The following is a 12,406-nucleotide window of genomic DNA, read 5'->3' as shown; positions in this document are numbered from 1 at the left end:
ACCACAGCTCAAAAGCATCCACTATCCTTCTGTCCTCCCTAGTCATTGTCCAACTCTCTGATGCATAACAAGCGATTGCAAAGACCATGGCCTGTATCGGGCGCACCTTAGTCTCCAGAGAGACACTGTTGCACATAGAATCCCCAAATATCTCAAAACATCAGTTTTTATTTCAACAAATACATTGTGGAAACATGTCTACCTCTAAGGAGCTCTGGTGGCCTGGTGGTAAGAAACTGCCCAACAATTCTGAAGGCATGTGGATCGAATCCACCAGGTGCTCTGTGGTAAAAGGATGGACATTCTCCTCCTATGCAATTAACTGTGTCTGAAAACCCACTGGAGGGTCAGCTGTGGATCTGAATCTATGGTACTTAGTTAAAAACCACAACAACCACCTTTCTATTAACTGAAGAGCTCTGGTTGCCTAGTCTGCAGGGAGTTGTGCTGCTAACCCAAATACCTTGCTTCTCCAGCAGTTCAAATCCACCAGCAGCCTCATGAGTGAAAGATGCACAGTCTCTTCCCAGGCCATTTGCGGCCCAGAAACCTGTTGTAGTGGTTAGCTAAGAGGTGGTTCTGACTGGATGGCAATGACTTTGTTTCATACGGATTAATAAATTGATATGTGTGTGTCTATGTATATATGTATACATTGCTTGCTTATAAAAATGTAAAAAAAAATTCTGGGAAGATTTTCTATAGTAGTCTGCTGACAGTTCAGATTTTATTTTCCTTTTGTTTTCCTTTAGTTTTGATCCAAACCCATTGCAAAGACACACATTCTGGACAATTGTTATAGGAGGAACCTTCACATGGACCAGCATCTATGGCGTCAACCAGTCCCAGGTGCAGAGATACATTTCCTGTAAGAGCAGATTCCAGGCAAAAATGTAAGTCACAGTACTGTGTGTGAACCTGCACTAATCGTTGGTTACTTTTATGGAAACACATTTATCAGTCAAGTACAGGTCAAGTTTAAGTAATTTATATAATGAAATTTAAAAAGAGAGGTTTAGTCACAGGAGCTGTGAGGACAGTAATGTGGTGCTCTATGCTCTGAATCAGATAGTTAAAAATATGTGACAGTTTTTAAGGTAAATATAAAAGAAATGCCTATTGTGTATTTGTGTGTATAGGTAACCATGGCAACTGTAGCAGATAGCTTCTCTAGGAAGCAGGCTCTGGGAGGGAGGCTAGAGAGTTGAGTTTATTAGGGAATCAATGTTTCTTATTGTAGCTATAGTTATTGTTATGTACCACCAGGTTGGAACTGACACATTTCTTGTCCTCCAGTGGGTTTTCAGAGGCTGTAAATCACACTCCAGGAGATTGCTCATATTTCTCTCATGGAACAGTTGGTAGATTTGAACCTTGTGCCTTTGGGTTGGCAGCACAGCTCCTTACCACTAAGCCACCAGAGCTCCCTTCTGAAAAATTCATGTGTAAGGGAATAATATTAGGGAATCAAGGTTCCTGTGGAAAGTAGGAAGGATTGGGCTGTAATTCAGTTGCAACAAAGGCCTAAAGGCCTTAACTGAGCCCTTTGGGGAACACAGAAGCTAGAATAACTTTTTTATTTGTTCCACATTGAGACCAGAGGGCTTTATACTGTGTTGCCCCCTGTCTTGGGGGGGTAGGGGACAGGGAGCAGGGCATATTTTGGGGAATGCCTATCTTCAGTTTAGGGTGTCTCATCAGACTGTCCATGACAGCACCACCGGAGGTGGAAGTGTAATCTCCCGAGTGTTCACTGTAAACCTCATCGCTAAAGACCTAGCATTCAATGCTCTAACACCAACAACAGTCATCATAGCTGATAACGTGTGTCTGTTTTGTGCCAGTGAGAACACTATGGTTCACAATGGTCCCGTAGATCCCAACTGATCTCAGGGATGGTGAGGACCAGCCAGCATCCTGTTTTACGTGCAGGGATTTGCCTTGGGTCACAGACAAAGCCAATGGCAGTGAACATTGCACACCAAGCATTGTGCTGTCTGAGCTAGACAATTTCATTTCATCGTATAACTGTGGGGTAGGCATTGTCATCTCCAGATCGAAACAAAGAAACTAAGAATCTAAGCCAAATTACTTGCTAAGGTTACACCTGTTCAGAGGGGGAAATATGGGCAGTGTCCCCTCTTCGATTTAACACCTCTGCAAACCCACTAGAATGTCAGCTATGAGTCGGTTCCAACCCTACGGCAAGGGCTTTGAGTTTTTGAAGGTTCTATGTTGTGAAGCCCGGATGTACACATAGGTCTGATTCTGGTGTCATTACGTCACCTTTTATGCAGACATTGGGAGAATGTCACAGGATGAGGCAGGGTTTTGTTGCGTTGTACACAGGTTTGCTATGAGTGAGGGCTGACGACTTGAGCCTAAAGCACCTCCTGTGTGAGGTAACACTGAGTATCTAGAAGGTTCCTGTCTAAGGAATACGTGTTTGCTTTTTCACATTTAATGAGTGGACTTAGAAACTCTGCTAGTTTGGGGAGTTGTTACATAGATTCCAACCACACTTAGAAGTGTATCATCCTGTTACTTTTGAAATGAAAATGACTAATAGTCGCTGCTCTGTCAATTGCAAAAATTCTTACTTCATGACAGGTTCTGGAATATTCCTACTAGGCATAGTTACGAAGCTAGCAATAACATCCTCACACCTTTACCAGGAAGATTCACTTGTTCAGTGGAAAACTCCATCTATTCCAAATATTTCCAAATGCATCATCACTAGGAAGTTAAACTAGAATAGAATATATATACTTTTGACCGCTAAATGACGGTATCTCTGCCTTTTCAAGTAACATGTCCCTCTCCATGGAATAGCCCCTCCTAGCAATGTACTCAAAGTATAAAAGGCAGAGCATCGGTGAAGGAGAGGAAGACTGAGTAGATTGACATAATAACTACCACTATGGGCTCTAATGTGTTAGGAAGGCACAGGATAGGACAGGGTTCAGATCTGTTGTTCACAGGACCACTATAGATGATACTCGACTCAAAGGCACCTAACAACAACAGACAGTAAGCATTTATTCAGTGTATGTAGAAGTAGGTAGTATATTTGCTTTTGTTGTGTACCATCAAGTTGGAATTGACCCATAGCTGAGCCTCCAGCTTGTTTTCAGAGACCATGAATTGCAGGGGAGGAGATTGCCCATCTTTCTCCTACAGAGCAACTGGTGGATTTGAACCACATTCCTTTGTTAGCAGCACAATTTCTTATCACTAAACCACCAGAGCTCCATGTAGTATATAGCAGGCGTATTTTAATGTAGAAGTTTAATCATGAAGGTCATTTCTCCTGATGCTACAATTTCCTAGTCTTTGGAGTAGGAATAATACCTCCAGTTTTTCCTTTGTTCACCTCTGTAGGTCCCTCTACATCAACCTTGTGGGGCTGTGGGCAATCCTCGTCTGCTCCGTGTTTTGTGGGCTCTCCCTGTATTCCAGGTATCGTGACTGTGATCCTTGGACAGACAAGAAAGTGTCTGCACCAGACCAGGTTCAGTACCATGTCTCTCTTACACATCCTTTCAGGACGTTTAAGAAGAAGTCTTCTCATTTTGGTTGAGAAGACAGGGAAAATAGAAAATGGTACAATGGAATAATCTTTAATATCTGTGGCAAAAATGTATTTATTTTAATGGATATGAGGGAGCTCTGGTGGCCTAGTGGCAAGAAGCTGTGCTGCCATCCCCAAAACCTGCATTTCGAGGCCACCAGCCGCTCCATGGAAGAAGGATGGACAATCTCCTCCCATGTGATTAACTGCCTCTTGAAAACTTGCGAGAGGGTCAGCTATGGGTCAGTTCTGACTTGACAGTACACAACAGCAACAATATATGTTAATAGGAAGAAAGAGGTCCCTGTGTGGTGCAGTTTACATTCAATTATTAACCAAAGGAACTGGGTTCAAACCCCCCAGCAGCTTTCCATGGGAGAAAGGTGAGCATTCTCTTCCCATGCAATTTACAGTGCCTGAAAACCTGCTGCCCTTCTTAGGACCCGCATTGATGGAATCGGCTCTAAATTGGTTGAGCAACAACATAAACCTCAAGGCTGTGGATTCCAGCTCCTTCAGCACTGGAAAGGGAAGTCTTTGTAGTCTGCTTTCAGAACTACTGTAGGGAGACAAGAGAACTCAATGACCATTGTGAGTCGGAATCAACTTTGTGGCAGTCGGCCGGGACTGGCAAAGATGAAGAATTCCCCGCTGTCACAAAAAGAGAAATTAAACTATGAAAATACCTAGAAAAAGTCAAGCCAAGTGTTCTTCCAAAGACGTATCCCAAGGCTGGGTGTGCGTGTAGATACAGTAAAAAGAAAAACAAATCACAGACAAACCAGGAAACACCAGAGCATTTAGCTCTAGAGCTATAGCTGTTATTATCTTCCCAGCAGTTTTTAAATGACCCAGATAGGGATTTAGTACGCAAACATTTATTGAGCACCAAACAATATGGTTCTTGCCAAGATTTCTGCACGCTTTATCTCACAACCCTGCCTTTCTCGTTTTATAGAAGAGGAAATAGTTTCAGAATGGTTTTCTAATTTAACCTCAACCACATATAAAATACATATGAAGAAGTGCTAACACTCAATAAATACTATGTGTCAGGTGGTATGTAAATGTCACATTTTAATCTTCAAGATGTCTTTTGAGGTGGTTGTTTTTAGGTGCTGTTAAGTTGGACCAACTCTTAGCTCTTCCTCTAGTGGGTTTTCAGAGGCTGTAAATGGTACTGTTGCACATCTTCCACCTGTGGAACAGCTGGTGGATTTGAGCTGCCTGCCTTTGAGTTGGCAGTACTACTCTTTACCCACTAGGCAATCATACTCCTTCCTTTGAGGTAGGTACTATGAATATCCCCTTGTCAGAGTTAAGGGAGAGAAGATGGGAGGTTAAGTAGTTGGAGTAACCAGTAATCAGCTAGTAAGTTTGGACTGAGGATTCAAACTCAAGCAGGCTGTTGTCAGAATCTTCACTCCAAGACTCTGTGCCATGTTGTTGTTAGCTGCTGTGGGGTTGGTGCTGATTCATAGTGCACCGTGCACAACGGAACCAAATGCTGCTGGTTCCTGTGAATTAGACCATTGTGATCCAGAGAGTTTTCATTGGCTGACATTACCATGATGTTGAATGTTTTGGAAGTGGATTTAGCTCCACCGGCACCACTCAACATCATGGTAAAAGGCGAGCCTGTGCTGACAGATGAGTAGTGACTGTGCATGTGGTACATTGCTGGGAACTGAACCAACTTTGAACCCACCAGCTGCTTCATGGGATAAAGATGGGCAGTCTTCTGCTGTGCAAGTTAAGACCTCTAAAAACCAGATGAGTGGTCAGCTGTGAGCTTGACGGCATATCCCAACAGCTTAACAACCCTTTGATGGAGCACTCAGGGAGCAAACATGAAGAATGTCTCGTCATTTCCCTCCCAGTTAGTCTTAACTCATTGATACCAACTATTTATTGGAGAGCCAGTCACTGTATGAACTATGATACTGAAGATGATTGAGAAAGTACAGGCTTAGTAGAGATTTATTTTATTTTATTTTAATGAACATTTACAGAGATTTTGGATTTCCATTCATTCATTATTGCACTTTTCTCCCTGCCAACGCCCCCTCGCAGTTCACTCCTCTCCTTAAAAAGTAAAATTCCTTCATTGGTGTTCAATCCCCCCACCCTGAATACACTCCACTATGCAGCCTTCATTCTGGACTCTTGTCCTAACCATAATACCCAATCATATATAGCTTTTAAACTGTTCTCTCCCTCACCTGTTTCAATGCAGTATACGTAATTTATCCAGTTTTTCTCAGTCTTATTCCAAACCTTATGTCAGTCCCGTTCTACAACAGTGGCACTGTGCAGTATTTGTCTTTTTGTGACTGAGATATTTCACTCAGCATGTCTTCCAAGGTCACCCATTTTGAATAATATTGCCTAAGTTCCTTGTTTTTCAATGCAGCATAGTAAAGGATTTTGGATCTCATTATGGTGGAAACTTTACTATGACATATATGTAGAAACCTTCCTAATGTGTTATTCCTGCTTGAACTCTTAAGGCATAATGGAGAATTTTGGGAAATGCAATGTTCTCTTTTTCTGAGGATAAGGGATTAGTAAGTTTTGGGGAAGGCACCCTTCCTACAACTCAACACAGATTCCCATGAGAGTGGGGATGTTCTTCTATGTACCGTATTGTTAAGTGAAATCAAAGAGGCTGAAGGAACTAAGACAGGCTGTGCTGATCCACTGTGCACTGTGAGGAAACCATCTAGAATGCTTCCGTTTATGAAGAATTGTCTGTTTGAGACTCTTGGGTAAAAGATTAATTTTGCAGAAACATTGGTAGATATAATTTAGTCCTGAAGTCATATATTTGTCAGTCCTTCACTTAATATTTGTTCTTCTAAAAACAATAACAAAGTGAGTTGGTATTAGACATTTTGCAAGTTTATCAGTTTCAGGGATTTCTGGTAGTTGCTGTCTACTCATCACTATGCCTCACACAACAGGCCAGTGTAATTACGTCTTCAGTCTTGAGTCCTGACAGTTCACAAAGATGGCCTGGAGACAGCAAGTAAACGTTAAAAGAAGTGATTGCTATCTTAATTCTGTTTGAACGTCTAAGATATTGTGGGAAATTTGCACCAACCCAATCTACCCCATTGCCATCTAGTCGATTCTAATTCAGGTTTGCTCTGCACTGCGTTTTTAAGATTGTAAATCTTGCTAAGAGCAGACTGTCTCCTCTTTCTCTCTCAGAGTAAATGTGGAATTTGGACCATTGACCTTTTAATTGGCAATTCAACACTTGACTTCCCACCATGGCTCCTTAATTAATCACAGAAGTGGGTAAAATACCCCTTGAGATGACTCATTATGACAGAAATTATAACAGCTACCTTTCATCGAGCATTTATTATTATATCACGTATGTTGTTTCTTGTTATGTACTGTGCAGTTGGAACTGACTCATAGCTGACCATCCAATGGGTTTTCAGAGGCAGTTAACTGCACGGGAGGAGACTGCTCATCTTTCTCCTGTGGAGCAGCTGGTAGATTCTACCAGTGTGCCTTTGGGTTGGCAGCACAACTCTTGACCACTAAGCCACAAAACCGGCTTGTAGGGAACATCCCATGAACTGCCAAAAGAACAAACAAACAAATAAACACACACCCACACACCACCCCCCCCCACACCCCTTAGTGCGGCCAGACTGCTCTTTGGAGGCAATCATGTGAGGCATTGCCTCACATACTTTCGGCATGTTGCTAGGAAGGTCTAGTCCTTGGAGAAGGACATGATGCTGGGGAGGGTGAAGGGTCAGCAAAGGAGAGGAAGACCCTCAACCAGGTGGACTGACATGGTGACTGCTGCAATGGGCTCTAGTGTGTCACGAAGTGTGAAGAGAGCACAGAATAGGATGGGGTGCAGATCCGCTGTTCATAGAGTTTCTATGAGTTATCCTCAACTTGACGGCACCTAACAACAATCACCTTTAGAGCTATTCCATGGTTTTATTAATATTGATGTGCCCATTTTACATTTAGAGTCAATATCAGGGTTGAGAGCTATTGTGCCTAGGGTCACTATGAGTCCCCGTTGACTTGAAGGCACATAATAACTACAACATTTTACAGATGACAAATTGATGCTGAGAGAAATAAAGAAGCAGAATTTTTCTGAATCCCAAGCTTGTACCCTTAACCACTATAGTATTTCTTTAAATACTTGAAAGTTTCTTGAAAATGTTGCCAGTTAGAGTTGAATTTTCTCCCTTTAGTTTTTGAAGGATATTTAATGTAGGTATCAATTAATTGTACTCAATAACAACATAGTCCTTGGAAGTAAATTTTGAAATCTTTTCAGCTCATGCCTTATATGGTCCTGGACATTCTGCAAGATTATCCGGGAATTCCTGGGCTTTTTGTGGCCTGTGCTTACAGTGGAACACTAAGGTATGAACTCTAATGGTTTTGTTAATGGAAACGTCCCTTTTTAATTTTCTTTTCATTTTATATTACCTTAGTATAGGCTCTTAGTGCTGTTATAACAGAAACACCTCAAATGGTGATTGTAATGAATAACGAATGTATTTTCTCATCAATTAGGCAGATTGTTGTTGAGTGCCATAGAATCGAATACTATCCATAACGACTCTATGAACAACAGAACTGAACCCTGTCCTATCCTGTGCCACCCTCATACTTTTTGACACATTTGAACCCATTTCGGTAGTCACTCTATCAGTCCATTTCTTTGAGTCTTCTTCTCTTTCACTGGCTCCTCATCTTCTCAAGCTTAATGTCCCATTCCAAGGAGTAGCCTCTCCTAGCAACATTCCCAAAGTATGTGAGAAGAAGCTTTACCATCCTTGCCTTCAAACAAATATCTATTTGTTTTTTTGGAAGTCCATAAGATGTTCAGTACTCTTCTCCAACACCACAGCTCACAGACATCAATTCTTCTGCCATCCTTACTCATTGTCCAGTTCTCAGACGCATAGAAAGTGATTGAAAAGACCATGGCCTGAATCAGCACACCTTAGCCTTCAAACTACCATCTTTGCTCCTCAGTACTAATTACGCAGATAGAAGTTCAAATTCAAGTTGCCAGCTCCAGAGGGAAATAATTTTGGTTGAAAGTTGAAAGATTATTTCCAGGCAACAGAGTTAACATTTCCTTCAGTCTCAATGGATCCAATAAGTCTGGTTTCTATATAAGTTTGAACTTCTTTTTCATGCTTTTCCTTTTTGTTTTACCATTAGCATTCACCTATAGATAAAAGTGATAAAAATGTTCAGCATTTTGATATGAGATGGTAGCTGGGCACCATCCATTTCTTCTGGTCTCATGGTAAAGCCCTTCTTTGATTGTTCTTAAAATAAAGGTATTATAACTAACTAGCTTTGTTTTTCCTTCCAGCACAGTGTCCTCCAGTATTAATGCCTTAGCAGCAGTCACTGTGGAAGATCTGATCAAACCTCGCTTCAGATCTCTCTCAGAAAAATCTCTGTCGTGGATTTCCCAAGGCACAAGTAGGTTTCTATTTCCACAATTGCATATTAAATCTGATGAGTTTTCAGAGGTTTGGTGAATTCTTTTACACTGATGATATTGACTAGGAACTTCTAAATGTATGCATGCCTATGATAATACAAACAGGACTATATTTGCAATCAATATTTGGGAGATACTTCAGACAGTGAGTTGCTGAGGAACAATATTTCCACTTGCCTTTCCTTCCTACCTTTTCCCTGTCTCAGATTTATGTTAAAATTCTTGACCTCAAGGGAAAACCAATTAGCCTTTTCTTCCTTTTCAAATTTAGCTCATGGTGCTGAGAAATATACTTAGTTTGAAAGCAAGAGCCACACTTTCCCAGGGTTATCTAAGGGGGTACTGTGTATTTTGTGCACGTGCTCCACGTGCCTGAAGATAAAGATACACAGTGTTATGGGTTTTGACCGCTCACTCTTGTGTATTTTCTCACTTTCACTGAGTATCCTGGAGATAATATAAATATTGTGCAGGAAATGCTAAGCTTCTATTCTTAGTCTGTAAACCTTGTTGCATGTTAAATGTTAATTAAAAGGAACAATTTGAGGGCCCTAGTGTCCAGATTTCCCAAATATAATATCTGGCACAGGAAATCTCACATGTATGCTTTGTTCTCCATTTTAACATCTTAGATATAAATGTGTGGGGCATAGGGGAGGTATTTTTCTACTTTCTATTTTTTAACGTTTTTCTTTTTTTTGAGTGACAATTTGCAAGTCATATTGTATTTTCATTCATATATCTTTTGCTTTATTACATAAATTAGACTGGATTGATACAATTAATTATAGTGTCTTATCAGTGAGTGACCTTCCCATGAATTACTGATGAATTTATTTTTTAAAATTGATTTCTGAAAAATAGCACTTTGCCCTCAGCACAAGATCATTAACAGACTATCAAAGAAATAATAAACATTCTGTTTTGAGCCCTAATTCTGTTATCATTGCTGTGACTTTGACTTGAAATAAACACCTGATTTATATTCTTCAATGCTTTCTAAATTTAGATGGTAATTTATCATTTTATTTTGTATGCGGGTTAACCGTGGATCATAGCTTTAGAATGATGCAGTTTCAAGAGTATATAAACTGGCTTATATAAAGATTGTTGATAGGATGTTCTAGGAAATAAGCAAAATCTTTGAAAAAAAGTTTTTAAAATTTGTTTTGTTTTGGTTTTATAATTGTGATTTTAGTGAAAATTTACAAAAATGTTGGGTTTCCATTCACTCATTGATAAACATTTTTCCTCCCTTCCACTCCCCCTCAATTTATTTTGTATGTTTTGTTCCAGATTGTTGTCATTTATATATAATACCTGATCACTCATTCCTTTAATTTCCTTTGCCTATTCCAGTGCAGTGTTCATTATCTCTCTATTCTTTTTCTGTTTTACCCTCCCACCCATGTCCATCCTATTTTTTAACAGCAGTCTTATGCAGTATCTGTCCTTTTGTGATTAAGGTATTTAACTCAGCATAATGGCTTCCAGACTCATTTTTGTTGCATTGTGTTCCATAGGTTCATTGTTTTTCAGTGTTGTATAATATACCCTTGTGTGAATGAGCAGAATCTACTGATGCTAAGCCCAATCTTGTTCCATCTGTTTACTGGTTGTATAGTCTTGAACAAACCCATAGTACCTTTAAGCCTCTGTTCCTTCATATGGACAATGTGAACAGTAATATTCACCTTCTAGGGCTATTTTGAGGTTTAGAAACAATATGTAGGAAACAAAAGGCACTAGCTGGTGTTCAGCAATGACCATGATGCTGATTAATACCAAATCAACTCTGCTGGTGCAAATGCAAATCATTTGAGAAACCACACTGTGAGAAGAGGAATATGGCATCAGAATTAGAGGAAGAATCATCAACAACCTGCAAAACCTAACTTGCAAAAAAATGAAGAAGACTTAAAGCCCTAATTGCAGTAGATCAAAGACTAGAGCCTTCAATATGGGTTATATATCAACATCAAGGGAAAAAAATCCTCACGAGTGGACAAATGAGAAAAATCATGAGATATGGAGAAAAGATTGAGTTGTCAGTGATTTCATTTTACTTGGATACACAGTCAACACTCATGTTAATAGTAGTTGAGAAATCAAAACGCAGGTTGTACTGGAGAAACCTGATGTCAAGAACCACTCTAAAGTTCAAAACAACAAGAATGCCCGTTTAAAAACTGAGGCACTCTTGATCCAAACCTTGGTATTTTCAATTGCTTCTATGCATCTGGGAGTTGGACAATGAATAAGTATGACAGAAGAACCTATGCTTTTAAATTGTGGTGTTGATGAGGAATATTGACTATACCATGGACTGCCAAAAGAACAAATAGACCTGTCTTGAAGGAGAGGATACCAGAGTGCTTCTTAGAAGTAAGAATGATGAAACGTCATCTAACCAACTTTGAGTATATTATGAGGATTAACCAGTCCTTGGAGAGAGACTTCATGCTGGGAAAGGTAGCAGGTCAGTATAGAGAGTAATGCCCTCAGCAAGATGGATTATCACAGTGACTACCACAGTAGACTTGAGCTTGACCAACATCATGAGAGTGGCACAAGATAGGGCAACATTCGTAGGGTCACCATCCGTGGCAATTGACTTGATGACGTCTAACAAGTATAAATAAGGTTTCCAGTTATGTTGAAGGGATGATAAAATCATCTTGATTTAGTAGTCGTAAAAGGAACTCTGACGGCCTGGTGAATAAGGAATTCAACTACTAACTCAAAGTCAGGCTGTTCAAACCTATCAGCTGCTTGGCAGGAAAAAGATAGACAATTTCTTCTTATGTGATTTAAAGTGTCTGAAACCAGCTAGAGGGTCAGCTATGAGTCATTTCAGATTCAGTATTTGAGTTTTTGAGTTGTAATGATTCAGAAGAGAATGGAAGAGGATGTATTTTTAATAACTTTGAATTAAAAAAACAAAAAAAGACTCATGATGATCATCTTTCAGTGATCTACCACATGGAGAAAAATCAAGCTAAATATGTTGAAAATGCTACTTGCATTAACTCTGAGAAGTATAAGAACTGTTTGCAAAATACAAGGTCTTTAATTTGAGTTCATCAAGACTATACAGCCAGAATACTTAACTTTTTTTAATTTATAAATTTTATTCTGATTTATATACAACGTTTGAAAACATTGTTTTTCACAAAATATCCTTCCCATTTCCTTCACCCTACCCACCCATAGAATTGTGCAAACCTATGATTAACATCTTACCCACCCACCCATCTTCACCTCTCTATTTTCACCCCCCCTTAGATCCTTATATTCATTCTGCAATAATGGTTTTATACAGT

At 39.8% G+C, this 12,406-nt stretch overlaps 1 protein-coding gene across 1 annotated transcript in view; it reads left to right on the top strand.

The window, feature by feature from the left end:
- SLC5A8 (solute carrier family 5 (sodium/monocarboxylate cotransporter), member 8) overlaps positions 1–12,406 on the top strand; it is a 74,551-nt gene that overhangs the window by 38,914 nt on the left and 23,231 nt on the right. The window contains exons 6-9 of the mRNA XM_006888528.1: positions 753–893; positions 3,382–3,511; positions 7,893–7,981; positions 8,949–9,061. Coding sequence (XP_006888590.1) covers positions 753–893; positions 3,382–3,511; positions 7,893–7,981; positions 8,949–9,061 — 473 coding nt within the window. The remainder of the gene's footprint in view (positions 1–752; positions 894–3,381; positions 3,512–7,892; positions 7,982–8,948; positions 9,062–12,406) is intronic.

Source organism: Elephantulus edwardii, unplaced genomic scaffold (genome assembly GCF_000299155.1).
Source record: "Elephantulus edwardii isolate Elephantulus edwardi_28Jun2011 unplaced genomic scaffold, EleEdw1.0 scaffold00068, whole genome shotgun sequence".
Taxonomy (NCBI): domain Eukaryota; kingdom Metazoa; phylum Chordata; class Mammalia; order Macroscelidea; family Macroscelididae; genus Elephantulus; species Elephantulus edwardii.
The sequence above is the reverse complement of the archived record's forward strand: the minus strand, read 5'-3'. Positions and strand labels throughout refer to the sequence as shown.